Genomic DNA, 27,747 nt, shown 5'->3' on the forward strand with positions numbered 1-27,747 from the left:
TCACTTCCGTAGGCAGACGTGAGCATAAACGGCCCAAAGGTAACACTCATAATGGCTAGCTCAAGCAAACTGAAGCAGGAAATTGTTAGCATGATTTAAAAATAGAAGGCACACGATCTTTATTTGCTGAGTTGTACTTCCAACTTTCTTTTAATAACATAGAAAAGACAAAAGGCCCAAGAGCAAATGCGCTGTCCTCTGCTCTCCACCCTGTTCGACCCGTGCACTGGGCACCTCAGGAGCAGAACCCTGCAGAACCTGGGGCCAATCTTCCTGGACCTTTTGCAAGGTGGCTTCTTCACGACAAACATAGGACCCTGGTGCCAACGTCCAGGGATGACTTATGTGCCTCTCAGACCATGATGCCAAGTGGGTCAAATGAGCAGTGACCTCGGATTTGATGTTTTCATTCTCTGGACCCGCGATTCCCTCCATCCCTTTCCTCCCCATTCCTTTCCTTTTCTTTCGCCCTAGTAAAGCAACATGGAACAGAAACACATTCTGGCTTACTACAGGCTCCCTGCCCCATCGGTACCCCGCGAGCATCTCCGCAGCCCCTGGCAGGCGGCAGAGCCTGTGCGCCCAGGCGGGCGGGGAAGCTGAGGGGACGCGCGCCCTCCTGCCTCTGCCGCTGGCGCGTCCGCAGCCCCGGCGTCCGAGGCCTGCAGCTCTGCAGCTCTGCCCGAAAGCCGGATCCAGCCGGCAAGTCTCGCCGGCTGCAGGGGTCCCGCCGGCGGAAGTGAGAAGGGCGGCGTGGGAGGAGGCTGAAGGCTGGGGGTTGGGATTCCCCACCCGCTTGACGCCGCCCGGGAGAACCCGAGCTAGGACGCCCGGCGCAGGGCAAGCCAGGCCTTTTTTGGTGCTGAGAGAACAGAAGGGCAGGGCGGTCGCCTTGAGGGAGCCAGGCTGAGCCGCCGCCGCGGACACCAGGAAGAGGGACTGCCCTAGAGGCCGGCCGAGCGCGGGAGCGGGCGGCCCATCGCCTCCTGCTCGGGCCGGGCCGCCATCCCTCGGCGCGCCCTACCCGGAACCCGGCGAGCGCGTGGGGGCGGGGAGGCGAGGCGCAGAGCTGGCGGGGAGCCCCCCGACCCCCGGGGCCCCAGCCATGTCGGCGGAGGAGATGGTGCAGATCCGCCTGGAGGACCGCTGCTACCCTGTGAGCAAGAGGAAGCTCATCGAGCAGAGCGACTACTTCCGCGCCCTCTATCGCTCCGGCATGCGCGAGGCCCTGAGTCAGGAAGCCGGCGGCCCGGAGGTGCAGCAGCTGCGCGGCCTCAGCGCGCCGGGCCTGCGGCTGGTGCTGGACTTCATCAACGCTGGCGGGGCCCGCGAGGGCTGGCTCCTGGGCCCCCGCGGGGAGAAGGGCGGAGGGCTGGACGAGGAGGAGGACATGGACGAGGTGAGCCTGCTGTCTGAGCTGGTGGAAGCGGCCTCCTTCCTACAGGTCACTTCCCTACTGCAGCTGCTGCTGTCCCAAGTGCGGCTCAACAACTGCCTGGAAATGTACCGCCTGGCGCAGGTGTACGGGCTTCCAGACCTGCAGGAGGCCTGCCTGCGCTTCATGGTCGTCCACTTCCACGAGGTGCTGTGCAAACCCCAGTTCCACCTCCTAGTGTCTCCTCCCCAGGCTCCAGGGGACATCAGCCTGAAGCAGAGGCTGAGGGAGGCCCGAATGACTGGGACTCCTGTCCTCGTGGCCCTGGGGGACTTCCTGGGGGGACCCCTGGCCCCTCATCCCTACCAGGGAGAGCCCCCGTCCATGCTCAGGTATGAGGAGATGACTGAGCGTTGGTTCCCGCTGGCCAATAACCTTCCTCCCGATCTGGTGAATGTCAGAGGTTATGGGTCGGCCATCCTGGACAACTACCTCTTCATAGTGGGCGGGTACAGAATCACTAGCCAGGAGATCTCCGCCGCGCATTCCTACAACCCTAGCACCAACGAGTGGCTCCAGGTGGCCTCCATGAACCAAAAGAGGTAAGCGTCCCCAGCAGAGGCTGCTGCTTTCTCTTCATTCGCTTGTTTGTTCATTCATTCCCCAGTGTTTACTGGGCAGCCACAGAGGGTGCACTGAGGTGGGAATGACATCTTCAGGAGTGCTGCTGGCCTTGACTCTGGCAAAGTTCCCATTGAAATGAGAACTTACAAGGAAGAGACCTCAGTGAGGTCAACTAGCTGAGTGATTTTCTTGCAGGTATTGTGCCTTTAGTTCATACTGTTTTCTTTGCCTCTCTCCTGGTGGAAAGATGATGTGGTTTAAAACTGCTCTTTCATTTTTTAAAATTTTTGTTATCTAGCATCTGATCCTGATTATAATGACACACTGAACAGTAATTTATGACACTGACTTTGGGAGATTTTTGTTGTCAATGACTTTGAAGCCTTCCATACTGGGATGCCAATCTGTGATGAGAAGATCCTTTTTAGGGAGTTATAAATATGTACTATATAGGATTGCCTTTCTTCTTTTCCCTTTCTTTTACTTCTTCTTTCCTTCCGGGCAACCATCATCCTTGACCCAAAACATTGACCAACTGGCAGTGGTCAACTACAGAATTGGAACACAGTCCACTTAAAAGGTCCCTTGGTATCTGGTATCTGTAGGGGATTGGTTCTAGGACTCCCTCAGATACCAAAATGTGTGGATACTCAAGTCCCTTTTAATTGGCAACAATACTGGCATATAACCTATGCACATTCTCCATTATTCCTTAAATAATGTCTCAAATGCTTATAATACCTAACACAGGGTAAGTGCTATGTAAATAGTTATTATGCCATATTGTTTAGGGAATAATGACAAGATAGCCTGTTCATGTTCAGTAGAGATGAAGTATTCCCACCCCCAGATATTTTCTACCCTCAGTTAGTTAAGACTATAGATGCAGCACCTGCAGATATAGGGTGCCAAGTGTATTTCCATCCACCCCAGCCGTCTCCTTTCCCATTCTGCAGATCCCGCCCACCAAGAACATGGGAGAACTTGAAGAAAGAACTCAAAAAGGAGAAATTTGGGGGTGGTGGTGTGAGGGGAGGTAGGGAAAGAAGCCAGGAAAGAAAGACAAAAATAAGAGCAAAGGACAATAAAAGGAAGAAGTATTAGGAAATAAGATGGCGGTACCCAAGATGCTTCAGAACTCACATTCAGATGTGGAAAGAAGAATCAGTGTGACCCAGGAAAGAACAGGAATACCTTTCTTCCAAGCTACCTGTTGCCTCTCAAGCATCACTGTGGTTCCTGCCTGACATGTGGAGCAAGAAATTAGGGAACTTGTATACAGGAAAAGAAAGTTTTAACAGTAATAGGATATCCATTATACATATACTTGAGGGTCCCCGTATGTCAGGGACTTGGGGGAACACTGGATATATTTCTAATATAAAATTTATTTTGGAAAGGGTGCTTTTTTACCTGGTGATAAACATTGTGCAGTTATAGAAAGCTAAACAAAATGAAGAAGCAGAGAGACTATCACTCCTACTCCTTCCTCCTACAGGAAGTATTTCCAGACTGGCACATCTTAATTTAGCCTCTTTTTAAGGCATTGTTTCCATCATTGAGATATTTACAGTTTGGTTTTAGATGCGTTATTTTTAAACAGTTTTTAAGAGCTTTATTTATTTATTTATTTATTTTTATTTATTTATTTTTGCGGTACTGGGGATTGAACTCAGGGCCTTGTGCTTGCAAGGCAAACACTCTACAGCTGAGCTATCTCCCCAGTCCTCTTTATTTTTGACATGGGTTCTTCCTATATTGCCCAGGCTGTCCTCGAATTTGAGAGCCACCTGAGTAGCTGGGATTACAGTAATGTCCATTTATTTATTTATTTATGTATGTATGTTGTAGTGGGGATGGAACGCAGGGCACTGAGCTACACCTCCCAACCCAATTTTAAGAGCCTTAATTGAAGCAACAAAAGAACATTTGGTAGCTATGGGTGATGCTCAGTAGGGATGGAAAACTCAAGTTCTCTATCACCTCTCTCAATATGTCTCCAGCTGAGTCTAGTTATACTCATTATGCCATCCTTAGCTCTACAGCACTAATATTACACTTCACAAAATTTTCTTCATGGATACTTGGCAGTCTTTATTATTATTATTATTATTATTAGGAATACCCTTTCTGTCCACTTGGAAGAAAAATATTATGTACAAGTTCATGCGGAAAAACTACAAATGAGTGATTCAGGAGATGGAGGCAGGAGGATTGCAAGTTCAAGGCTAGCCTCAGTAACTAAGTGAGGCTCTAAGCAACTTAGTGAGACTTGGTCTCAAAAAATATAAAGAACTGGGGATGTGGCCCAGTGCTAAAATGCCTCTCGTTCAATCCCCACTACCAAAAAAAACCAAAAAACCCCAAAACTACAAATGATTGGAAAAACTTTAGAGTGGAAAAAAAGTATTTATAGATGTATATTATATTTTTGTACTATAAGTATGTAAACATGTATTTTCTTATATATTGATAATAGTTAACAATGGTGAAAACGTGTGTGTATTCCTGAATATGCCTGGGACATGAATAATCCTTTTGTGCAGTGTATCCATACTGTATGTACTACCCACCCATTAGTCACTTATAGTCACTTAGTAGTTATGTGTAACTATATAGTATATTTATCATCAGGGTATATAGCACTTTATACATATTTATTGTTACTCTAAAATTATTTGATTATGCTAATTATTATTTCCACTTAACAGTACACTCTCTGAGTTTTTTTTCTGTGTCAGCAAATGCAGATTTACCACTGCCTTGTGTAGCATTCCAGCTTGTGGATATACCTTAGTGTAATTAGCCTTTCCCTTATTCATGAACATTTAGGTCACTTTCATTTGCCATTATAAGCAAAACTGAACTGAACTTCCAAGTATATATGTATCAAGGACATGCATGTGAGTTAATTCCACATGCCAAAATCTTAAAATCACTGGGTAGGAGGGGCAAAGTAAAGTTTATGCACATTTTAAATATTGGTAGCTCCTGACAAATTGCCTATAAAAAAATATTCTAATGTTCTCTCCAATCAATAGCATTTGAACATGCCAGTTTCACAGATTCTTGCCAAGATGAGATATTATCATCTCCCCCCACCCCCAGTCTAATAGACAAAGATACTGGTGTGGTTTTCCCTGATTAGAAGAGACTTTCTTTTTCATATGTTTACTGGATATTTGTACTTCTTTTGTAAGTAAATGATCATTGCTGTGTTTTAAAAATTGGCTTATCTTCTTCATACTCATTTTTCTTATCCATATATATATGTATATATATGTATATTTCTCTTGTCTTTTAGGTAATATTGCAGATATTTTACCATGCCTTTATTTTTTCCATAGGGCTCAAAAATCAAGTCCCAAAGTGGCCAGGGAAGTGAAGTCAATGAATAGAATGACGGGTGGGAGTTTTGATGAACCATAGAGCTACTGTCCGCAGAAAAGTGGGCTCCATCCTCAGTCACACCTGGTTATTTCCAAGTGAAAGTGAGGAAATGATATTGCTAGACATTCAAATATCCCAAGTTTTAAATGTTGGCAATTTGTTTTGTTTATAAACAATCAATCAACAATAAAAACCTTGTAGAGCATATAAAATGCAGCCCAGCATTAGCCTGTGAGCCATCAGTCGTAGACTTCAGATTTGTAATGTCTTCTTACATGAAGAAATTTTAATTTTTTTGAAGTTGGATTTGTCATGTATATCCTTTAGTTTTGTATTTTGCAAAGGAAAGTCTTCTGCAGCTAAAATATACAAACTCGTCTGTATCATGTTTTATCTTATGATGTGGACTTTTTGCATTTAGACCTGAATCTGTTTGGGACTTATTTTCATAAAAGGTGTTTCCAGTTTGGTAGATGGATCATTCCTTTATTGATGATATATTTTTAAATTAAAGTAGCTTGTTAACATATTTTATTGTCTGGTGGAACTGAAACCTCTTTTCTGTTTTAATTCTCCTTACTATTTGCTATGGTTTGAATATGAGGTGTTGTCCTCTTCCCCCACCTGCCCAGCCAAAGCTCATGATTAAATTATGAGAGCCATAACCTCATCAGTCCATCCTAATTGGAATGGGATGAGTGGTAGCTGTAGGCAGGTGGGCATGACTGGAGGAAATGGGTCATGGAGAGTGTTTGCTACAAGAGTTCATCTATCTTTGGCCCCTTCCCCACTCTATCTCTGCTTCCTCCTTGGGGTGAAGCACTTTTCCTTGCAACCACCCTTTTACCATGATGTGCTGCCTTACCTTGAGATTAAAGTGATGGAGTCTGTTAACCATGTACTGAACCTCTGAAACCATGAACCCCATATAAACTTCTCCTCCTCTAATTTGGTCTTGTTGGGTATTTTGGTCATAGCACTGTAAAGCTGACTAATAGAAAAATTGGTACTCAGAAGTGGGTTTGTGGCTGTGACTAACCTGTCCATGTGGTTCAGAAACCTTTGGAACTGGTTGGGGGAGGAGTTTAGAAAGTTTGAAGATGCCAGCTGGAGAAGCCCTAGAATGTTGTAATTGGAGCGTAATGGGTGGATTCTGGTGAGAACAGAAAAGACCTGAATGCTGATAGGAATGCAGACTGTAAAGGCTGTGCTTATGAGGTTTTAGAGGGAAACGGATTCTGTTGGGAATTGGATTAGAGACCATTTGTGTTATATTCTGTCAAAGAACTCATCTACATATTTCCCATGTCCTGAGAGTTCATGTGAGGCCAAATTTAAAGGTAATGGACTGATTAACCTGAGCATTCAGGTGATGGCATGAATATTGCCATTGGCTTTTAGGCACGTTTGCTGTGAGAACTGGGAGAAAAGAAGCAGAACAGAAGGATCTTAAAAACTTGCAGTTTGACCAGAAAAATGTGTAAAACTGGGGCCAAGGAAAGTGTAGTTTTGAAGAGATTATAACCTCTAAAATGATGCTAAGTGGTGCACAGAGGCAATAGGAAAGATACCTTGTGGCATTCTCAGGAATTAGTAAGAAAGCCACACCCATCACAGGCTCAAAGGTGTAAAGGTAAAGGTTCCTTTAAGAAGAGACCTTAGGAGTACCCTTTTCACACAGGGAGGCCTACAAAGTTGCTGCACTGTACTCAGCTGCCTAGATACTTAGAGGCTGCTGCAGCTGTGCTCTCAGAGGGCTCAGTTCCTGGTTAAGCTGGCAGCAGACCTGGCACTGTCCTTGTACTAGTTCTGCAGGAATGCAGGGTGCTTGAGTTAGGGGATCACAGAGACTTCAACTGAGATTTCAAAGGAAGGCCTGCCTGGGAGGCCAGGCAAAATGTAGCAGGGTCAGAATTCCTGTGGGCTGCCCCTAAGAGGGTGGTGTACAAAGCTATGAAAATGAAGCCAAAGGTGGAATGTAGACCCAAGGCATTAAGAGATGCCTGTGACATGCTCTGTCTGCCAAGCAAAGCTGCTGTCTGCAGGGAGTGCCAGGTAAGAGAAGCCATGAGTGCTGCAACCAGTTAGGTCAAATGAGCAGGGCTGCCCAAGCCCTTTGGAGAGAACATCTTACTACCATGTGCCCAGATGCCAGAGGCAGAGCTATAGCAAATGATTCCCTGGCTGGTTTTCAGTCTTATTTTGGTCCCCTCCCTTCTTTCTATGCCCCTATTCCTTCCTTTTGGAATGGGAATATTCACTCTGTGCCATTGTACATTGGATATATGTAACTTACTTTTGATCATTATAGGGGCTCATAGCCAAGAGTTTGCCTTGAGTCAAAGAAGAGACTTTAAACTTGGCTGTTTGGACCTTTAAGACTATGGAGACTCTTGGAGATGGATTTTGCATTGTAAGATAAACATGAGCTTTTGGAGGCCGGGTGTGGAATATTATGGTTTGGATATGAGGTGTCCCCAAAAACTCCTGTGTTAATGCAGGAACAGTCAGAGGTGATGAAATGATTAGATTATGAGAGCTATGACCTAATCACTCCATCCTAGTTTGGACTAACTGGGTGGTAACTATAGGCAGGTGGGGCAAGGCTGGAGGAGGTGGATCAATGAGGACTTGCCCTGGAAGAGTTCATCTTCCCTTTGGCCCCTTCCTTTCTCTTTCTCTGCTTCCTGGCCTCCATGAAGTGACCCTTACCTCTATACTGCCCTCAGCCCTGATGTTCTGCCTCACCTTGGGCCCAAAGTCATGGAGTCAGCCAACCTTGAACAGAACCTCTGAAACCATCAACCCCAAATAAACTTTTTCCCACTCTGAGTTGGTCTTGTTGGATATTTTGGTTGCAGCTACATAAAGCTGAGGAACACACTGTTTTTTGCTTATTTCCTCTTTCAGATAAATTTTTAGAGTCAGCTTGTCAAGTCTTATAGGAATTTTGATTGGAATTACATGGTATTTATAGATTAGAGGAGAATTAATAGTTTTATTCATAGTAAGTTCCCCTTTATCAGAGGTTTGGATGTCCCTGGTTTTAGTGACCATTGATCTGAAGATGTTAAATAGAAAATTCTGGAAATAATTTGTAAGTTTAAATTGCATGTCATTCTGGGTAGAATGATGAAATCTCACACCATCCTGCCCCTTCCTGCATAGGACATGAATCATCCCTTTGCCCAATGTATCCACATTGTATATACTACCCACCCATTAGTTACCATAGTCATTTAGTAGTTATCAGCTGTCTTGGTATTGCAGTGCTTGTGTTTAAGTAACTTTTTAAACTTAATAATGGCCTCGCTATGTAAGAATAGTGTTACAATTGGGATATGCTACAGAGATAAGGAAGAGATTAATGTTCTCTATTTAAAAGGGAAGAGAAAAGAGTGAATGCTAAGATCTATAGTAAGAATAAATCTGTTTGTGAAATTGAGAAGAAAGAAAAAGGAGTTCATGCTAGTTTTGCTGTTGTACCTAAAACTAAAAGTTATAGCCATAGTGTGTGATAAGTGCTTAGTTAAAATGGAAAAGGCATTAATTACAGGGTTTGGTATTGTCTGTGGCTTCAGGCATGCTGTGGGGGTCTTGGAAAATATCCCTGTAGGATAAAGGGAGACTGCTATAGCTTATAGCTAGAAAAAATTGTTTTTTCATGTAGTTGGTTCTCTTGGTCCTTTAGAAAAGGTTTCTGTTGGGGGCTGTGCCATGTTGATCACATCGGCAGTGAGGAGGTTAATTGACATAAGCACACTCAGGGGATTTTATCGTCAGCGCACACAATGTATGCGCATGTGTTCTCGAGCACTAATTGCCTGCTCGGCGCGTCTCGCCTAATCTTTGCGTAAGAGGCGTGGCCCTGCTCTCCGCCTCCTGGAGGTGATATAAGCGTAGGCGGAGCGAAACAGAGACAGCAGCCATTAGCAGAGGAGCAGCAAGATACACGCCGTTGTGGCAGTAGCCCAGAGAAGAATAGACAGAGCAGCAGCTAGTAGGACACGCACAGCAGCAGCGAACTGAGAGGCATCACTAGGGCACCTTGGGTGGACGTACCCTTAGTTCACAGGAGGCAGGACGTTAAGGCATAGCAACTCTCTTCCTCTGGGCTCTAAGCAAAGTCTGTCCTTCTCTCAAAGTTTCTCTCTTAAGCAAAGTCTCTTTCTCTCTGATAAGTGGGCTCTCTCTCTCTCACTCCTCTCAAAGCAAATAAACCTCATTTCCTCTATCCTCTGTAAACAAGCAAGAAAGCAGTGCACTAAAGAGAAAGAAGTGCCTCAGTTTCCACTCCACCACCCATAAGACACGTGCAAGTTGTTGCTGCAGGCGGAGACAAATATCCACGGATTTTGGAACCGCAAAGAGCCAGCAACAGGTTTCCTTTATCTTCATATAGTCTGTTTTTTTTTTTTTTTTTTTTTTTTTAAATTTTTTTGTTTAGGGTAATTCTTAGGTAATGTGTAGTTTTTTCTACATACTTTTCCCATTATACTTGTGGTTAATGATGCTATACTTGTTTTGTACCTTTAAAAAAAAAAATCTCCCTCACACTTCGATATAAGTCTGACCTTATCTGAATTAGGAGTTTCTTCCTGAATCTTAATTGGGCTAAGTGTTCCTACCCTGTGTTCATCTTATTAACTCATGACTCTACCTTGAAGTGGAACTATTTATGTTGTCTGATTCTCCTGATTCAGGACTATGACTTAATCAATGCTTGTGTGTACACTGCTGCTTCAAACATGGTATGCAAGGAATAAGAGGTGCTTAAAATACGTATTTTTTTAATTGTGGAATTTTTTTTTACATTATCATAACAGAAGAAGAGAATGTAATTTTATATTCTACCTTTAAAATGTAACAATGGACACTTTTACCTTGTTACACTCATTATATTTAGAGTAGCTAAAAAATAACAATAGATCACATTTAACCAAACTCTGCACTAGATTCTCTTCCTACTGCTTTGCATGTATTGTCTCGCTTATTCTTCAGCAAGGACTGTATTACAGAAGCAGTACATGAGGTGCAGAAAAGTAAATTGTTAAAGAGTGTGTAATTAAGGACAGTAACCAAAATGTAAAGTGTCCTTTGAAGAATTGTAACCATTTAAATTGTTTAAAAGTTTTGGCATATCGACTTAGAGTGACCTCCTCCTCTTCCTCCTCCTCCTCCTATTTATTTATTTATTTATTTATTTATTTATTTATTTATTGGTGTCCTGGGGACTGAAGCCAGGGTACTTTACCACAGAGCTTCATCCCTAGCCCAACAGAATCTTGCTAACTTGCCCAGGTTGGCCTCAAACTTGAGATCCTTCTGCCTCAGCCTCCCAAGTCTGGGATTACAGGTGTGCGCCACCATGCCCAGCTGCAGTGGTCATCTTCATCGCAGAAAACATTTCCCTGTATTTAAAAAATAATTTCCTTTCAAGATGTAAAGTGTAGTGCTTTTTGTAGTACTGTACTGCTTTTTAAAATGTCATCATGTGAGTCTCGGTTTCATCACAGCACTTTCCCAGCCACTATTGGACACACGGAAACAGACCTTTATGGTTCTCTGCCCTCAGCGAATTTATAATTGAATTTGCATGATGAGACAAGTGAAAATAAAACCTGGAAGGGGATTGATTGTTCCTGGATAATAAATTCAGGACAGATTCTTCTCTGGAAGAAACTTGGAACCTTGAGTGAGAAAGACAGATTTTGACCTCTAACTACACAATATTTCACATCTACCTTGATTCACTTTTGGTAGTGACTGTCTTTGGGATGTGTCCATGCTGACTTTTACTTTGATGAAGGGGTCAAATTCAGAGTGGCATGCTTACCCTGGGAACTGAACCAGAATCTTCAACAACAGGATTGAAAGATTTTTATATGGCCCTTTGTATCCTGCAGAACATGGTGCTGTGTGACCAGCAGTGGGTAAGAAGGAAACATCAAGCACTGTGCCCACTTGATTGAAAATGACAGTACGAGCACACAGCATCTTTGAGAGGCCTCTTTGAAGTCCAGGTGTGCAACACTGCCTTATTGTCTGAACAGGAATTTGATCTCAGGAGTCTTCAGGATATAACTCTTCACATGTAAAAGCTTGTGTGACCACAAAATTGCTTTCCTGCCTCACTTTAATTAGCAATAACTTGCAGGAACTGGTCACTGTTAGAGCAGGAGGATCATTAGTGTTCTGTATTTCCAAAGTCATCTCCAGTGGAAGAGTTCACTACCCTGAACTTTTGCTCTGAACATGAAGCTTGGGTATGTCTTCCTGCTGGAAGTGAGTACAGCAAGTCTGGGGACAGACTTCACAAACACTTGTCTGCAGCAGAGGAGGGATCACAGTGGTTAGCCCTAATGTTTCCCAAGGTGTCCCTTATCCTCATAGCCAAAGCTTAAATGTTTTCAGGGCATTTCTAGAAATTTTTCTTTTTCTTTTCCTTTTTTAAATCAGGGATTGAACTAAGGGGCACTTAACCACTGAGCCACATCCCCAACCCTTTGAAAAATATTTTTTTAGAGGCACGGTCTTGCTGAGTTGCTTAGGGCCTTGCTAAGTTGTTGAGGCTGGCTTTGAACTTGAGATCCTCCTGCCTCACCCTCCCAGTCACTGGGATTACAGGTGTGCACCACCACGCCCAGCAAAATGTCAAGTTTTTGACAGGTTTTGTCCTTTATGGTGATTGTTGCAGTGGAGCCAGCAATAGTGCAAAGAAAAGAATTGCCTGTGTATCCCTCCATGTTTCATTTTAACCAAAAGTACAAATTGCTCTTTGTGTTTTTGCTTTTGAATTTCTCAGAGGTGGTCATAGGTTGCAAAAATGACTGTTTCTGTTTTCCAGCCTTTCCCTTTCTACCCTTCCTACTACTGGGGGAGGTTCCTACCTAGGGAAATAACAGGCAGAGGAAGGAGAAAGGTAGGACAAAAGGGCTGGATGGTCTGCACACTAAATGGTCATCTTCTGCATGGTTGGGAGAGGATCCTAGCTTTTCACTCAAATTTTGACTCTTGCAATAACAAACTTCTCTGTGAAGTAAGTCATCATGGTGCTTTACATTTCCTGATCTTGCTCTGGGTCAGGTAGTGTGGTTACTACCACAGGTGTCACTTCATACTTCACCTCACGCCATCTCTGTGAGAGAGATCCTGTTAACCACCCCTTTTACCCAAAGAGGAAACTGAGACTCAGTGAGTTGAATTAACCTCCGTGTGATCACAAGGCTAGATTCTAAGCAGTGCGGATTTCTCTGGCACCCTGCCTACCTGTGGTTTTATATTAATCATTGATATCTGTGCACTAGATTTAGCATGTTTCAGGTTGTGTGAGGATTTGAAGAGTTTGCTTTTGTTTTTTTAATTGGTGCTGGGGATTGTGGTGCAGCCCTAAGGAGTTTTCTTTTTATTGTATTTTCATTTGTTTTGCAGTACTGGTGATTGAACCCAGGGCCTTGAGCATTGAGCTACATCCTGAACTTTTTAAAAACTTTGTTTTGAAAAAGGGCCTCACCATGTTGTCTCATCTGGCCTTGAGCTTGTGATCCTTCCACCTCAGCCTCCCACGTTAGTTGGGATTGTAGGCATGTACCACCATATGTGGCCCTAAAGAGTTTTTTATTTATTTATTTTTTTGTTTGTTTGTTTGTGGTGCTGGGAATTGAGCCCAGGGCCTTGTGCCTGTGAGGCAAGCAGTCTCCCAACTGAGCTATATCCCCAACCCAGCTTTTTACTTCTTCTTCTTCTTTTTTTTTTTTGTGGTGCTGGGGATTGAACCCAAGACCTTGTGCCTGCGAGGCGAGCACTTTACCAACTGAGCTATATCCCCAGCCCGCTTTTTACTTATAAGTGAAGTAGAAATTAAATTGCTGTCTTACCTAATTTTTCTCATTTGCATTTCTATATATTTCTATTGATTAAGGGAATTAAGTATTTAGCCATGGCAAATTACTTGTAATTTGGTTTTAAAGTTCTTCTTTTAACCATGGTATATTAGGGATCAGTATGAAGAAAACACTGTAGAAATGATAATTTTTAAAAGTGATTGATAAGCTGGTCATGCTTGTGCATGCTTGTAATCCCTGCTACTAAGGAGGCTAAGGCAGGAGGTTCAGAAGTTTGAGGCCAGCCTGGGCAACTTTGTGAGATCCTGTTTCAAAATAAAAAATTGAAAAGGCTGGGAATGTAGCTCAGTGGTAGAATATCCTGGGTTTAATCCCCAGTACCAAAAAGATAACTGAATCGAAGTGATTGACAGCTTAGATGCACACCTTTACCTTTCAGGGGTTGAAGACTAGAAGTATTTTTTGGGAAGTTGGAAATGAGATACCATATGGCAAGAATCTATAGATGAGAGAACACTTGACAGAGTTCCAAGTATATCCTGGCCAGTGACTGCTGCAGTTGACAAATAAGAAACCAGCCTTTCCAAGTTCAAGAAACACAGCCTTAAGAAACAGAAAAGCACCCCCTAGGGTGCCAACAGGGAATGACATCTTTCTGCAAGTACTGTCCTTTTCAGCCCTTACTGAGTGCCAGACACTGTGCTCTTCTTATCCCCACTTCTCAGGTGGGAAAACTGAGGCGCAGATAAACTGAGATTTGGTGATTTCCTGAGGCCTCAAAGCTGTTGAGCAGTAAGCTTTTTCTGTGCAAGCCTGGAGTGGTTAGAGCGTATGGTATGGCTCTTTAGGAAGTGGGTGATGCTTAGGTGGCAGTTACATCTTAAATTCAACCTGAAAAAGTCTTTCTCTTCTCTTCAGGCAAATGTGAGCATGTTGGGATCCAGAGAAATGGAATTGTTTACTTTTAACTGCTTAGTCATTCAGCCTCAAAAATAAACCCCTTACCTGTTTTCTTGGGACAAATGATTATGCTGGATGAATAGTAAAAACTGTTTTGATCTTACAAAATTTACTATCTGTGTACCTTTGGGGAGCAAAAACAAATTGAAAGCTGGTAAAATTTAGTGCTTATTTACTAGTTTTACTTCCTTTGGCTCCCCAAATTTGCACACACAGAGAGGGCACCTTGGTTGATTTTAAGGACCATTGGCAGCAGGGAAGGTAAGCAACATGAATCAGGGACCCCCCAGACACTGCCACCCTGGTGAAGTCTGTTGGCATGAGAGACTGAATGGTCAGTCTGGGGCTCTTGTTGAAGAGTACTCTGTTCATTCTCTGATTTGCAAAATAAAACTAAATGAAAACACGTGTCAAATATAAACATCATGGTCACCCTTAATGTCTTTTCTATCTCAGGAGGACTCAGTGTTTATTGAACACCTATCAGAGACCAAGCTCAGGCTACTTCATTGCTGCTTCTTGATCTTCTCTTTCGTAATTTTGTTTGTTTTCATTTTGTAGTCCCATGCCTTCCTAGAATATTGTTATTTTTGAAGAAATCCTTGTGTTGGAGTTAGGTATGGCCTCAAAATTCACTTGACCTCGCATCTTTACTTCACATAACAGAAAACTAAAAATGTAAAATGACAGTGTCTTCTCCAATACTTCTTATTTTTATTTTTCTTCTGTGCTGGGGATTGAACCCAGAGCCTCATGCATTGCGAGTCACTCTACCAACTGAGCTATCTCCCCAGCCCTCTCTCAGTACTTTCTGATAAGCTGTTTGTTTTAATCATTGTGATCGCCTTGTGATGGAAATCATCCATCACAAGAGGATGTGAAGTGGTTGGGCCAGGCTCAGTTAGGTGGCTGTCAGCAGAGCTGGGGCTTAAACTGGGCTCAGGTCCTTTCTGGTTGCTTCATGTTCCTGTTCAGACTTTTGTGAACTTGTGACCGGTGCACACATCACAGATGACTGACTCAGCACTCCCATATGTCTATCCTTCCTGACTTTCAGAGGACTAATGAGTTCCCATATGCTCATTGAAACAAATTAATTTGATCTTACTTTTCAACTCAAAAGTCATGAGATTTATCTAGTGTCTAAGTCTTATGAGTATAGTGTGGGATATGAAGCTTGAAACCGGTTTATTTTTTCTTTTCTTTTTTTTGGGGGGTGGGGGTGGATACCGGGCACTGAACTCAGGGGCACTCTGCCACTGAGCCCAGTCCTATTTTGTATTTTATTTAGAGACAGGGTCTCACTGAGTTGCTTAGTGCCTTGCTTTTGCTGAGGCTGGCTTTGAACTCCCTATCCTCCTGTCTCAGCCTCCGGAGCTGCTGGGGTTACAGGCGTGTGCTACTGTGCCTGGCTTATTTTTTCTTTTAATATTATGATAGAGGCACATTTATTGATATATTTGTTAACTTTTATAAATATACTAAAAAATACTGGATCATAGTATTTTTAATCAGCACAGTGTGTACATCTCCCCACTTGTATGTTATGAAGCAATATATAAGATGCCCTGTAGTAGAGGAGGTGGGCCAGTAAACTGAGCAAGTATGTTGGTGGTAAAGGGATCTCCCCAGCCACCTCGCCTCTGCCTATCTGTGTAGGCATCACCGATATCTATCTACAATAGAGCCATCCCCCTCAGGAGGAAGAATACATAACTATTCTGAGGGGAGAAAGACAAGGGAGTGGGTGGGTGCTTTTCTCCTTTATCATTTACTCCTGCCCTGGGAAAAAAGTATAGTCATCTCCCAGCATCCATGGGACATTAGTTCCAGGACCCCTGTCAAATACCAAAATCTGTAGATGCTCAAGTCCCTAATATAAAATGACACAATATCTGCATATAACCCGTGCAGATCTTCCTGTATACTTTAAACCATGTCTCGATGACTTATGATACCTAATACAATGTAAACACTATGCAAATAGTTGTGCTGTATTTTTTTTCAGGGAATAATGACAAGGAAAACAAAGTCTATATGTTTAGTACAAATGCAGTTTTTTCCCCCCCAAATATTTTCAATCCATGGGTGTAAAACCTGTAGACCTAGAGCATCAACTGTTTCAGTGTATAAAGTGTCTTCAGTTCCTGGCCTAAAGCTGAGCCAGAGTAGTACTTGTTATATCGAACTGCTTGCCTTCAATTGCTAGTGCTGGAACAAAGTGCCATCCGTATGGAATCTGAGGGACGAGTAAAACACAAGAAGTCATCTCATTCCTCTGTCCTCAGGCAGAATGGCCCCCAATTTGGAGAGCTAATTTTCTGTAGCTTCCAGAAAATCTTTCCAGCAGATTCCACACCCTGCTTTAGCTGTTCACACCACCATTGTACTTCATGATCAGAAGAACTGACTTTATGGGCCCTTCTGTCTCTTTTTCAGGTCTAACTTCAAACTCGTGGCTGTTAATTCAAAACTCTATGCCATCGGTGGGCAGGCTGTTTCTAACGTTGAGTGTTACAATCCTGAGCAGGATGCATGGAATTTTGTGGCACCCTTACCAAATCCTCTGGCTGAGTTCTCTGCCTGTGAGTGTAAGGGAAAAATTTATGTCATTGGAGGATATACCACCAGAGGTAAGTGAAAGGTTCTGTGTGTAAGCTTCAGTAGCCGGGAGAGGGTAGGAGGGTGCCAGAGGAAACTCTGGAGTGCCAAGTATGATTTTATGCATTGTACACTATATATTAACACATCTGAAGGAAAGAGAATCCATATGGCAGGGGTGGTTTAGACAGGAGGGACCTTTGATGACTTTCTGTGAGCATGGAAATCCAATGGGATAAGGGGAACTATGAAGAAATTGTATTTTCTTTGTGCTCCTGGAAACCCAGCCTTGTGGTCAGCTGTGACCTGACTGGACCTGGTTTGTGGAGGTGGCTTAAGTCTCAGCTGTTCTCTGGGTGGGAAGGTCTTTGCAAGGGTGCTTTAACTGAGCATCCTTCTGCCAAACACACCCAGTCCACCCACCCAGGACTGAGTTGCTGCCACCTTCTTGCAGATCTGTGCTTTCATTTGCTCCTTTCATGAACACAAGCACATCAGGTATGGGTTCCAGAGCCCAGCTCTGTATTATTGTTCACATTGGTCATGGGGATGCATCAATACTAGAGAATTCTTTCTTGATCAGTAAGAGGTGGTTGTGCTATTAAACTGTATATGTGTGTTTTCATTTTTTGAGACTGGATCTCATTATATTGCTCAGCTAGTATCAAACTCCTGGGCTCAAGTGATCCTCCCACCTCAGCCTCCTAAGTAGTAGGACTACAGGGATTCACCACCACACCTGACTCTTGGGAATTCCTTTGTTGTTGAAACTGTTCAGTCTGTTCAATATATATATATTTTTCCTCTTTTCTGCCTCCTCTTCCTCCTCTTTCTTTTTCTCTTATTTTTCTTTTTTCTTTTCTTTTCTTTTTTTTTGCACTTGGAATTGAATTGACGACCTTGCCCATGGTAGGTCAGTGCTGTGCCACTGAGCTGCACCCCCAGCCCCATTTTTACTTTGGTTTGGAGGTCATTTTATAATTAGTAATTTGAAAATAAAACATGTTTCCAGCAGGTTTTACACTGCTGTCGAAGTAGGGAGCATCCCAGGTAAGTTACCTCTTTGCCCACCCACCTTCCTTAAGGCAGTTTTCTCCAAATTATCTCTTGGCCAAGGAAATTTCTCTCTGTATTTGATCTATTTGTATACACTCCAAAACTTACTGGAAGGTATAACTGGACACAGGACTTTTAGCCATGATCGAGTAGCTATCATTATATTTGATGTAGTGAAATAACCTATGGTAGAACAGAGCTCTCTAACTTAGGCTAATCACAAGCATGAAAAGGTCCTGTTAGGCCACAAGCAGCCATATGCAACTTCATAAAGGACAGAAATCCATGTGATACTATAGTATACAAAAATTCTTTTCACCACATCCAAATGTCTTATTTGGGGGATTTATATTAGAGGGAGAAATTAAATGCCAAGGATTTTTTGAGCATTTGATTAACTTTTTTTTTTTATTTTGGTGACAGAATATTTTGATTAGGGCTGGGTTGTGGCTCAGTGGTAGAGCGCTTGCCTAGCATGTGTGAAGCACTGGGTTCGATTCTCAGCACCGCATATAAATAAATACATGAAATAAAGGTCCATTGACAACTAAAAAATTAAAAAAAAAAAAAAAAAAAGAATATTTTGATTAACACTTCCTAGCATACTACTAAAATGTTGATTCAGTGTGGAGGATGGTGGGCTGAATATTAGTTTCCTGTGATTGCTGTAACAAATTAGCACAAACTTGAGAGCCTAGAACAACAGAAATGTATTTCTTCACAGTTCTGGAGACCAGAAGGTGGAGAATCAGGGTGTCAGCAGGATCCTGTTCCTTCCGATGACTCTAGGGGAGAATTCTTCCTTTCTTTTTCCGCTTTTCTTATTCCTTGGCTAGTGGCCACATAATGCCTACATTTTCACATGGGCTTGTTATCTGTGTGTGTCTTCTTTTTTATTATAAGGGCAGTTATTGGATTTAAGGTCCACCTGGGTAATCCAAAATGATTTTAAGTTACTTAATTGTATCTGCAAAGATCTTTTTTTTCCAAGTAAGTACACACTCCCAGGTTCTGAGGATTAGTGGGTAGATATATCATTTGGGGACCACCATTCAACCTACTACATGTGGTATGTGCATTCACACACTTAAGGAGAGGCAGTAGCAATGGCGTCATTGGAAGCAGTAAGCCTTTGTTGTTGCTTTGCTCTGCTGGTGTTGAACCCAGGGCCTTCTGCAAGCTCGGCAAGTGCTCTACCACTACGATGCATCCCCAGCTTCATCCCCCTTTCTCTTCACTCCATGTTGTCATCACTTGTGAAGCTATTTCCTCTTTAGTGACCCTCTGCTGAAAGTGATTACCAGTTTTTTCTTTGCAAATAATTGAAAAAATATGAGATTTAGCGATACTTCTTTTTACCCTCAACATTGGCTTTTAGGTTTTAGTGATCAGCTTTCTATGCTCAGATAGCCATGGCTCCCCAACCCCAAATTCCTGTCTCTGTCTCTCTTTTCTCTTAGGAAAGTAAACAGCCACATTATTTACCTACGAGCATTTCTAAGAATTCTGATTCCTCCCTAGATTGAGCAACACGGAACGCATCTGTGGCCTGATGCTCCTCGGCTTCTCTTCTCACCGGGAGCTGCTGGGTACCGACAGGCAGCACCGTTGCTTGAAGAGTACTCTGCTGGTAGATTTCCTAGCTTTTCCATGACCTTGGCTGAGCAAATGCCCTTTAGAAGGAAAACCCTTCTTGTGTGTTTGGTAGCTTCACAAGCCTCTGCTAGTGAGCCTTCTTCACTTGGACCACCCACCTTGATTTCTGTCCTGGATTCCCAGTGCCAAAGACCATGATGTGAGGGTTAGCTGATGTGGGTGGATGGGTATTTATGTAAGGCTTGAAAATGTGTTTTCTAAGCTGAGAGGGAAGTTGCTTGGACTCCAAAGCCCTCCTCCTCCTCCTCTGTTTGGGCTTTCCCAGCACTTCATAATAATTCCCTGTAGTTTAGTCATCCCAATTGTTATGGAAAAAAAATATATATATCAGAACTTAAAGCTGGCTTCTTAGCCTGTCTACTACTTAAGTTAGGTGAGACTTTTAAAATTCAGTAAATAATCATTCATGACTTTAAAATAGCTATTTGATTTTTAATTCTTTGGCAAGCACTAAAGAAATGAGAATTCAATAGAAAGTCATAGCAACCACAGAGGAAAGATAATTTATGAAATTTCAAAATCAAGTTTAAAAGTAAAAACTAAAGGATTATCCCACCAACTCAGATCACCTCAGCAAAGTCTGAGTATGCTGAGTGAGGACAAAACTTTTACAGAAGACCTGGAAAGACCTTTATTCCTGGAACTGAGAAATGGGTGGAACTGTCACTAGAATAAGTCCTTTATTCCTTTAGTGGAGAGTCAGGTTACTAAGTCAGGAGTACTTTTTAATAGATGAGTAACCAAACTCCCTCAGACCCTCTTCTAAAAGGGTTTTGCCACAAGGGCTACCATAAAATGAAATAAGTAAAGGTATTAATCGGGACAGTTTCCTGAAGCTGTAATAATTCTGGAATTTCTGTAGTATAGAGTTGCCCATGTAGGACATGGTCTCTCTGCATGCCCTCCTGGGAGGCTCTTTGGCTGTACCAGATGTGGCTGTGAGAGCAAGGGCTGAAGGAAGAGGCAAACCCTTGAGAAAATGAGCTGTCTTCTCTGACCGGCTTCTGCATCTATTGAAATGCTGTATGCTTTAATAGTGAACCAGTAGCCGAGTTGATCTACCCTCTCCATTCCGAGTTTTTGTTGTTTGTTTAACAACAAAGAACAAGTTCACTCTTTCTGATAATTCAGAATACTCTTTCCTCTGAGGCTAAAATATTACACTTATTCTTTCCTAGAGGAGAAAAGAAAAAAAAAAAAAAAACTTAAAAAAAAAGAGAAAAGAAAAGCTGGGCCTGGTGCACACCTATAATCCCAGGTTTGCAAGTTCAGGGCCAGCCTGGGTAATTGAGTGAGACTCTGTCTCCAAAGTAAGATGAGGGACGAGGGACGTAGCTCAAAGGTACAGCACTTGCCTAGCATCCATAAGGCCCTGGGTTTAATTCCTAGCACTGCAAAAATAAATACGCTAGCTAGCTAGCTGGGAATGTAGGTCAGTGGTGGCGTGCCCCTAGGTTTAATCCCCAGTACCAAGAAAAGAAAAACTAGATATTCTAAATTTCACAGGCACTTTTCCAAGGGAGAGGAAGCAACATTTTTCCCTAAAGAAAATAACTATTAATTAAAAATAATACCAGAGAGGCCTTTCAAGTATGATTTCATTCATACAACTAACCATCTCATTAGTAGTGGGCAGGGAGGGTAGGCCTTTTTTAGTTTTTCTCCTGTGTTACAATTGGAAAACAGAATAGCCAGGTGAGTCTGTAGCTTGTTAGAAGGCAGAGGTGAGACTTTCTTACATTTCTCCTGACTTGTAACTGTCCTTTGCTCTAGGCAGTCCTTGAAGATACTGCTGAGCTACTACTTGTGTTGTTAGGGTCAGCTGTCCAGAATAGGATCTTCAGGGCTGGTGCAGCTGATGCAGCTCAGTGATAGAGCACTTGCCTAGGTGTCAGGCCCTGGATTTGATTCCCCTGCACTGACTGGACCTGGTAGTTCAAAGGTGTGAGGGTACCAGTGAGGAGGGACTGTGTTTAAATCAAAGTTGCTCATTTCTCTGGCTGATTCTAAGACTACTTTCCCAAGGAAGGGAAATGCATGAATCTATTTTTCGGAAATATTTTCTGAATTATTTTCACCAAATAATTCTACCAGGGATGAAATTGGAGAATATCATGCTAAGTGAGATAGGCCGATCTCAAAAAGCCGAAGGACGAATGATATCGCTGATAAGTGGAGGATGACACATAATGGGGGGGAGGGAAGGGTTAGAGTTAGGGTTAGGGAGGGGGGCAAGTATGGAGGAAGGAACTACTGTATAGAGGGTAAAGAGGGGTGGGAGGGGTGGGGGGAAGGGAAAAAATAACAGAATGAATCAAACAACATTACTCTATGTAAATTTATGATTACACAAATGGTATGCCTTTACGCCATGTACAAACAGAGAAACAACATGTATCCCATTTGTTTACAATAAAAAAAAATAATAATAATAATTCTACCAGTAGTCTACTTAAAACACTGTCTAAGAGATTCTAAGCCATACCCATTGATTTTCAAATACCAAGCTTTTTTTTTTCCCCCTAAATAACTCTGAACTGCAATCTCCCAGGAATGATATTTAAAGAATACATTTATTTTAAGTTATATTCATTGTAGAATTGAATTTCCAGAAGGTAGATAGGAATGAGTCCAAATGTATCTTTTCCCAGCCATTTGGAAAACTCTTTCTCTAACCTGTTTTCCTGAAAGGGTTTTTTCTCCTTGTGACAGAACCATGCACACGGAGGAAGACGTTTATGTATGGCCTGGGCAGTCCATGGTGTTGCTGGTGGCTGTCATCATTTGCTTCTTTCTGTGTTTCAGACCGGAACATGAACATCTTGCAGTACTGCCCCTCTTCAGACATCTGGACACTCTTTGAAACATGTGACGTCCACATTCGCAAGCAACAGATGGTGTCTGTGGAGGAGACCATCTACATTGTCGGGGGGTGTCTCCACGAACTGGGGCCCAACCGGAGGAGCAGCCAGAGCGAGGACATGCTCACTGTGCAGTCCTACAACACTGTCACCCGGCAGTGGCTCTACCTCAAGGAGAACACATCCAAATCCGGGCTTAACTTGACTTGCGCTCTCCACAACGACGGCATCTACATCATGAGCAGGGACGTGACCCTGTCCACCAGCTTGGAGCACCGAGTTTTCCTCAAGTACAACATCTTTTCAGACAGCTGGGAAGCATTTCGGCGTTTCCCAGCCTTTGGACATAACTTGCTGGTTTCCTCTCTTTATCTGCCCAATAAAGCAGAAACATGACTGAATTGACTTAGTATTTAAAACAAACCTGGTTCAAGACCAAAAAAGGAAAAAAACAAAACCAAGAAAAGGTGGTATCCCACTTCAAGGGAGACTGATTTCTAAAGGGAAAAAATGTGGGTTGAAATAAGTCACATATACCAGTAGCAGCTGTAAATAAGCTTCCTTGAACTAATTACTTGAAAACTTGTGGAAAAAGAGACCAACTTTATTATTTTTTAAATTATTGATTTTTAAATTAGGGGAGCAAATCCATGATAACGTTTTCATCCAAACACAATACTCGGGCCAATGACTGAAACTTAGCATTAAAAAGTGGATTTGTTGGGTCTGCTTGGTAAAGGGCCAAAGTCAGTGATCAACGTGAATGGTAAAGATGATTTTAAAATCTGTTTTATTTAGGTCACTTTAAATATCAGTAGTATCTTAAGAGACTAAGGAGACTTTTTTTTTTGTTATCACTTTACTTGACAGACATTCATATTAACATTGTCATTCTCCCTGTCCACCCCGTCTTACCTACAGGTACTTCCAGTGTGTTTAAAATAGGGTCTTATGTTCATGTATTTTATTTGCACACTACTTTTCAGGAAACCTGCAATGATGGATCCTTAGAGTGAATCCTTGCAAGCAGTCTACCCAAAACTCATTAAAAACATTCTCAGTTTTCTAGTCTTTTTTTTTTTTTTTTTTAATTATGAATAACAAATAAATAGATTGATAAAACCTCTTTACTTCATATGTGGCAGATCACAGATCTATGTGGATCACATAAATTGCATTTCTGGGCGTACTATGTTTAAAAGAGAGGGTATATTGTTTAAAAGGATGGCTATAAACATATATTTTTAAAATTGAGTCTTGTATAGGAAGGGAAGGAAATACCAAATAAGAAAAAAAACTGCCTTTAAGAATTCCTTTTATTGAATGTATTTGACTTAGTTTTTAAGATTGAAAAGATAACTTTATCGTGTTTAAATGAGGATACTTTCTAAGCTTTGTAATTCACAGTTTGCTTTTGAGGATTAAGGTGATGGTAGCTGTGAAACATGTGCTGTAAAGAGAAGAATTCTTAAGAAGAGGAGTAGCCTGTGGTGGGGTTTTTCACCCCCTGGTAATAGGGATAGAACCCAAGGGTGTTTTACCCTGAGTTATGTCCCCCCCATGTCCCCCTCCCTGCCATTTTTAAAAATTTTGAGACAGGGTCTTGCTGAGTTGCCCAGGCTGGCCTCAAACTTGCCATCCTCTTGTCTCAGGCTCCCAAGTCACTGGGATTGCAGGCGTGTGCCATCACCCTTGACCACCTCTGGTGGTCTTTCTGAAATTAGATGCTTGACTTCGTTGTAAACCCAGGTGACTCACACAGCAATAACAGTGAACAGTTCATGCATTTTCGTTAAGTCTGTTAACAATTAAAACTTCTGCCAATCATAGATGAGCATTCCTTTAAAAATATGTACTCGGGCACAGTATGGTAGAGTGCATGCCTAACCATACATCCGTGAGGGCGGGTTTAATCCCTAGTACTTAACAACAAACAGAAAACTATATACCCATACTTACGGAAATGTTAATTCGATTGAAAAACATTTTCTGAGGTTATCTGGTATTTTGTAATGGAATCAGTAAAACTGCAAGCCAGAGTCCATCTTTCTGCATTAGTGGAAGGCAGAACCACTGCTGCAGTCACAGCGTGCCTCTTAAGAAAGCCCCGTAGAAGAAACCCTCACAGTGGATTCCTGTGTTCCCAAACACTGTGTGCCTCCAGCGTGCCATTCACTGTGCAGATGTGGTAAGGGCAGCAGTCACTCCAGAGTTCTTCAGTTTATTGAAGGAGTCACTACAGGGTTTCTTTACAACCATGGCCTCAAGTATCTGGTTACAAAAGTTCTATTTGCATGACTTTTCAGGTACCCTTCTATTAGGCAAAAATGATTAAGCCTTTATTTGGGGCAAGTAGATCTATCTTTGTATCTTGTCACAAAATAATTCTATCAGTAGTCGACTTATAGCACTGTTTAAGGGTTTCCAAGCCATATCCATTGATTTGTATGTGTGTGTGTTGCAGGGGATTGAACACAGGGTCTTGTAAACACTCTACCAACTGAGCTATATCCCTAGCCCTTGATTTTCAAATACTAAGCTTTTTTTTTCCTAAACAACACTGAATTGAAATCATTCCAGGAATGATACTTAAAGAACAGATTCATTTTAAGTTATATTCATTTGTAGAATTGAATTTCCAGTGACCTGTATTTTCATTATGTATCTTTTAAAGTCTAATTTATTTTTGTTGCTACAGAGTTTAACTTTTTAAAGTCTTATGTATTCAAAAGACTAGCCAGTGGATTTAGTACAGGACAAATGACTAGAGATTAATTCGTAAATAATCACATAAAGCACAGTATTATTCCTGCCAACCAGTTAATTCTCTTCCTGATTGCATTCTTTGGGTCTGTTTTCCTAATGCTGACAATTAGATTCTTGGACCAAGTAAAGGTATACTCTGATCCACAAAGCTCTTTTATAAGCCTGATGTGTGTGTTTGTGTGTGTGTGTATGTGTGCTTGCATATTTTAGCTCTAAGATACACAGACTCCTAACAAGATTTTGTTATTTTCAGCTCCCAGCAGTGAAAGGGATAATGTGTAATAGGAACAGATCTGTGGCTTTTATTTATGACATCATCCTGCTGTGTACATCATCGGTGTTGACATTTTAAGGGTAGTTTTTATTTGGCTCTGTTCTCTAGTTGGTGCCAGTATTATATTAAAGACTCTGCCTATGATGAAGGCAACGTTCCCATGAAAATCTCCCCTCATCCCCCAGCACTAACCTTGACTATTTGATAATATCTGTTTTCTTCCCAGTCTCCTCTAAATGCTTTATCCTTTTTTCTCACTCCCCCTGCCCCCAGATGCTTCTGAGGGGTGGGTGCTGACTTACTCTCTGGGGAGGGAAGTGGCTGGGAGGACCCAGGTGGAAGCTGCTTGGCCAGAGCACAGGATGGTCTGATGGAGGAGAGTGGGACCTGGCTGGGTTGGGAGAAAGGGTTTGTTGTTTCTTCCTGTCATTCCTTCTGATTTGACTTTCAAAACCCTTAGTTTCAGAGGCCTCTCCCATTAGCCTCATTTAGAAGGCTTTTTGATGAATGTGTAAGAGTTAATTATTTTTGACAATATTGGTTGTCATAATAACGAGGTACTGAGAAGACATGGATACCATTAGGAAACAAGCAAGACCTAACTTGAGCATGAAAACCAAAGAGAACTTAACTCTGCCATCTTTTTTTTTTTTTAAAGCCAAGATCCTAAGTAATTCCAAATGCCTTAGATATTAATTAAAGCTATCCTGAGATAGACAAAACTCTTTTCTCTACAAAAGGAGTAATGAAATAAATGTCTTCTTTCAATGAACAATTGCTTATTGAACATCAAGGGTGCAGTGCTTTCAGATGTCCAGGTAAAGTTATGAACCCTATTTGGCCAACAGGTAAATTGAGGAGAAAAGCCTTGGTTTTCCTTATCAACCAGCATTCAGTGAAGAGTGGCTTATGCAGACCACTCAGGAGGCAGCCTCATGAAGGGAAAAGGGGTGAGTGTTGATGCCTTTTTCCTAGACCAGCAGCAGGGAGTGTATGGCATCTGTGCCACTGTTCTTTCAAGATGACATTATGGAGAATTGTGGCACTCCCTCCCTATTTTCCATCCCTGCCTTAGACACAGGAGTTAAGGGAGTCTGTGAGTAGGTACCTCCTGAAATTACTTTGAGAGCAGGAAGCTGATTCCACTCCATTCCCTGGTCACCAGAAATGCTTAAGTGTCTTATCGGTGAAAGATAATGCTAAGAACCTGGAACACATGCATAATAAGCCATGTTCCCTGACCTTGAAGAGCTCACAGCCTTGTAAAATGTTTGCTCTGATTGCCTAAACCAGCGCTTTCCTCTCAAAGGTGCCGGCTTCGGTGGGGCATGCTGGGCTCTGGTCTGGCAGCCTCTTCATCTTGGTCCAGTCTGTCTTTGCTTCATGAATCAATTATCATCATTATGAACCAGTTTTTCTTGAAATTCGAACATCACATCCTGTGGTTTAGTTTTTTTAACGTATGTTTTTTATTTTTTCACTACTTTTTACAGTCTCTGAACTTCATTTTTGTGAAAAGTTAAAATCACATGTAATCTGCTCAATTTGGAAATATTAACTAAGCATCACAGCCTTTGCAGCAGAGGACTGGGCAGCTCGATCTGATCAAAGAAGGAGGGAAGAGAGGCCACTCTGTGCCTGTGTATGTATAGCTACGGCCTCAAGAAGCTTCCGTGAAAGTGTTAATAAAGATTCACTCAGACACTACTAAAATCAGCTGATTTTCCTTTGTGCTGATTATCAAACGGTAGCTTTCCATCCATGTGTTCCATTCACTGAAGAGTGTTTCTTCCACCTTTTGTGTTAACTGAGGGACACGACATGCAGCTCCGCAGGGCACACCTGCTGCTCCCTACTTGTTCTTATCCATTCCGTAGGAAACATGAATCACAAAGGAGTGTTGGTTTTGAAGAGCAAAGGGTGCGGAAATCACTTTTGTAGGTTGGCTGGTGCTTTCTCAAATGGTTGCCAAGGTTTATTACTGGTAAAAGGAAAATGTGATTTGCATTATTGTGTCATTTAAAAAAAAAATTCAGAATAGGGGCACTTGGGTCATCCCTATAATGTTTTCCTATCCAGTAGTCATTTTAGGGAAAATGATAATCTGTAGGATGAATAGTTATGTTTTGACTGATATTTTGTTAAAAAGGTTGTATTGAGTCTTTCATTTCAAGTGTGGCTTGAGAGTGTAAACATTATCATATGATTCATTTAAATGCAATGCCTGCGAAGCACTCACAGTGACAGCATTTTGTTTAGAACTAGAACTATAGAAGAAAATTTCTTCAAATAAAATAGTTCTGAATCAGTGTCTGTTGTCTATTAGGTTCTGTGCACCAG

The 27,747-nt window shown here is 42.1% G+C and overlaps 1 protein-coding gene and 1 long non-coding RNA gene across 4 annotated transcripts; one reads left to right on the forward strand and one right to left on the reverse strand.

Moving 5' to 3' along the window:
• Positions 1–170: 170 nt before the first annotated feature.
• KLHL42 (kelch like family member 42) lies at positions 171–27,716 on the forward strand. 3 transcript variants are annotated; one of them, XM_079139098.1, is made up of 3 exons: positions 171–1,977; positions 16,633–16,826; positions 22,312–27,716. In XM_079139098.1, the coding sequence occupies exons 1-3, from the start codon at positions 1,106–1,108 to the stop codon at positions 22,761–22,763; spliced, it is 1,518 nt and encodes a 505-aa protein (XP_078995224.1). In that variant the 5' UTR covers positions 171–1,105; the 3' UTR covers positions 22,764–27,716. The 3 variants fall into 3 exon arrangements, with proteins under 3 accessions (XP_078995224.1, XP_078995226.1, XP_078995225.1); XM_079139099.1 differs by lacking the exon at positions 171–1,977 and adding an exon at positions 1,984–2,194; XM_079139100.1 differs by lacking the exon at positions 16,633–16,826 and having other exon boundaries at positions 1,861–1,977.
• LOC306660957 lies at positions 4,748–8,735 on the reverse strand. Its single transcript, XR_013763801.1, has 2 exons — positions 7,976–8,735; positions 4,748–7,518 (listed from the first exon to the last, which is right to left on the reverse strand). It is a non-coding gene; the product is annotated as an uncharacterized lncRNA (long non-coding RNA).
• Positions 27,717–27,747: the final 31 nt, after the last annotated feature.

The sequence above is a fragment of the Sciurus vulgaris genome, assembly GCF_902686455.1.
Source record: "Sciurus vulgaris genome assembly, chromosome: 5".
Lineage (NCBI taxonomy): Eukaryota > Metazoa > Chordata > Mammalia > Rodentia > Sciuridae > Sciurus > Sciurus vulgaris.

Excerpts from the sequence above, each read along its gene's own strand:
- KLHL42 (XM_079139098.1), top strand. The coding sequence starts at position 1,106 with ATGTCGGCGGAGGAGATGGTGCAGATCCGCCTGGAGGACCGCTGCTAC. Across the intron at positions 1,978-16,632 it reads GCCTCCATGAACCAAAAGAG|GTCTAACTTCAAACTCGTGG; the intron begins GTAAGCGTCCCC and ends TCTCTTTTTCAG. Across the intron at positions 16,827-22,311 it reads TGGAGGATATACCACCAGAG|ACCGGAACATGAACATCTTG; the intron begins GTAAGTGAAAGG and ends TCTGTGTTTCAG.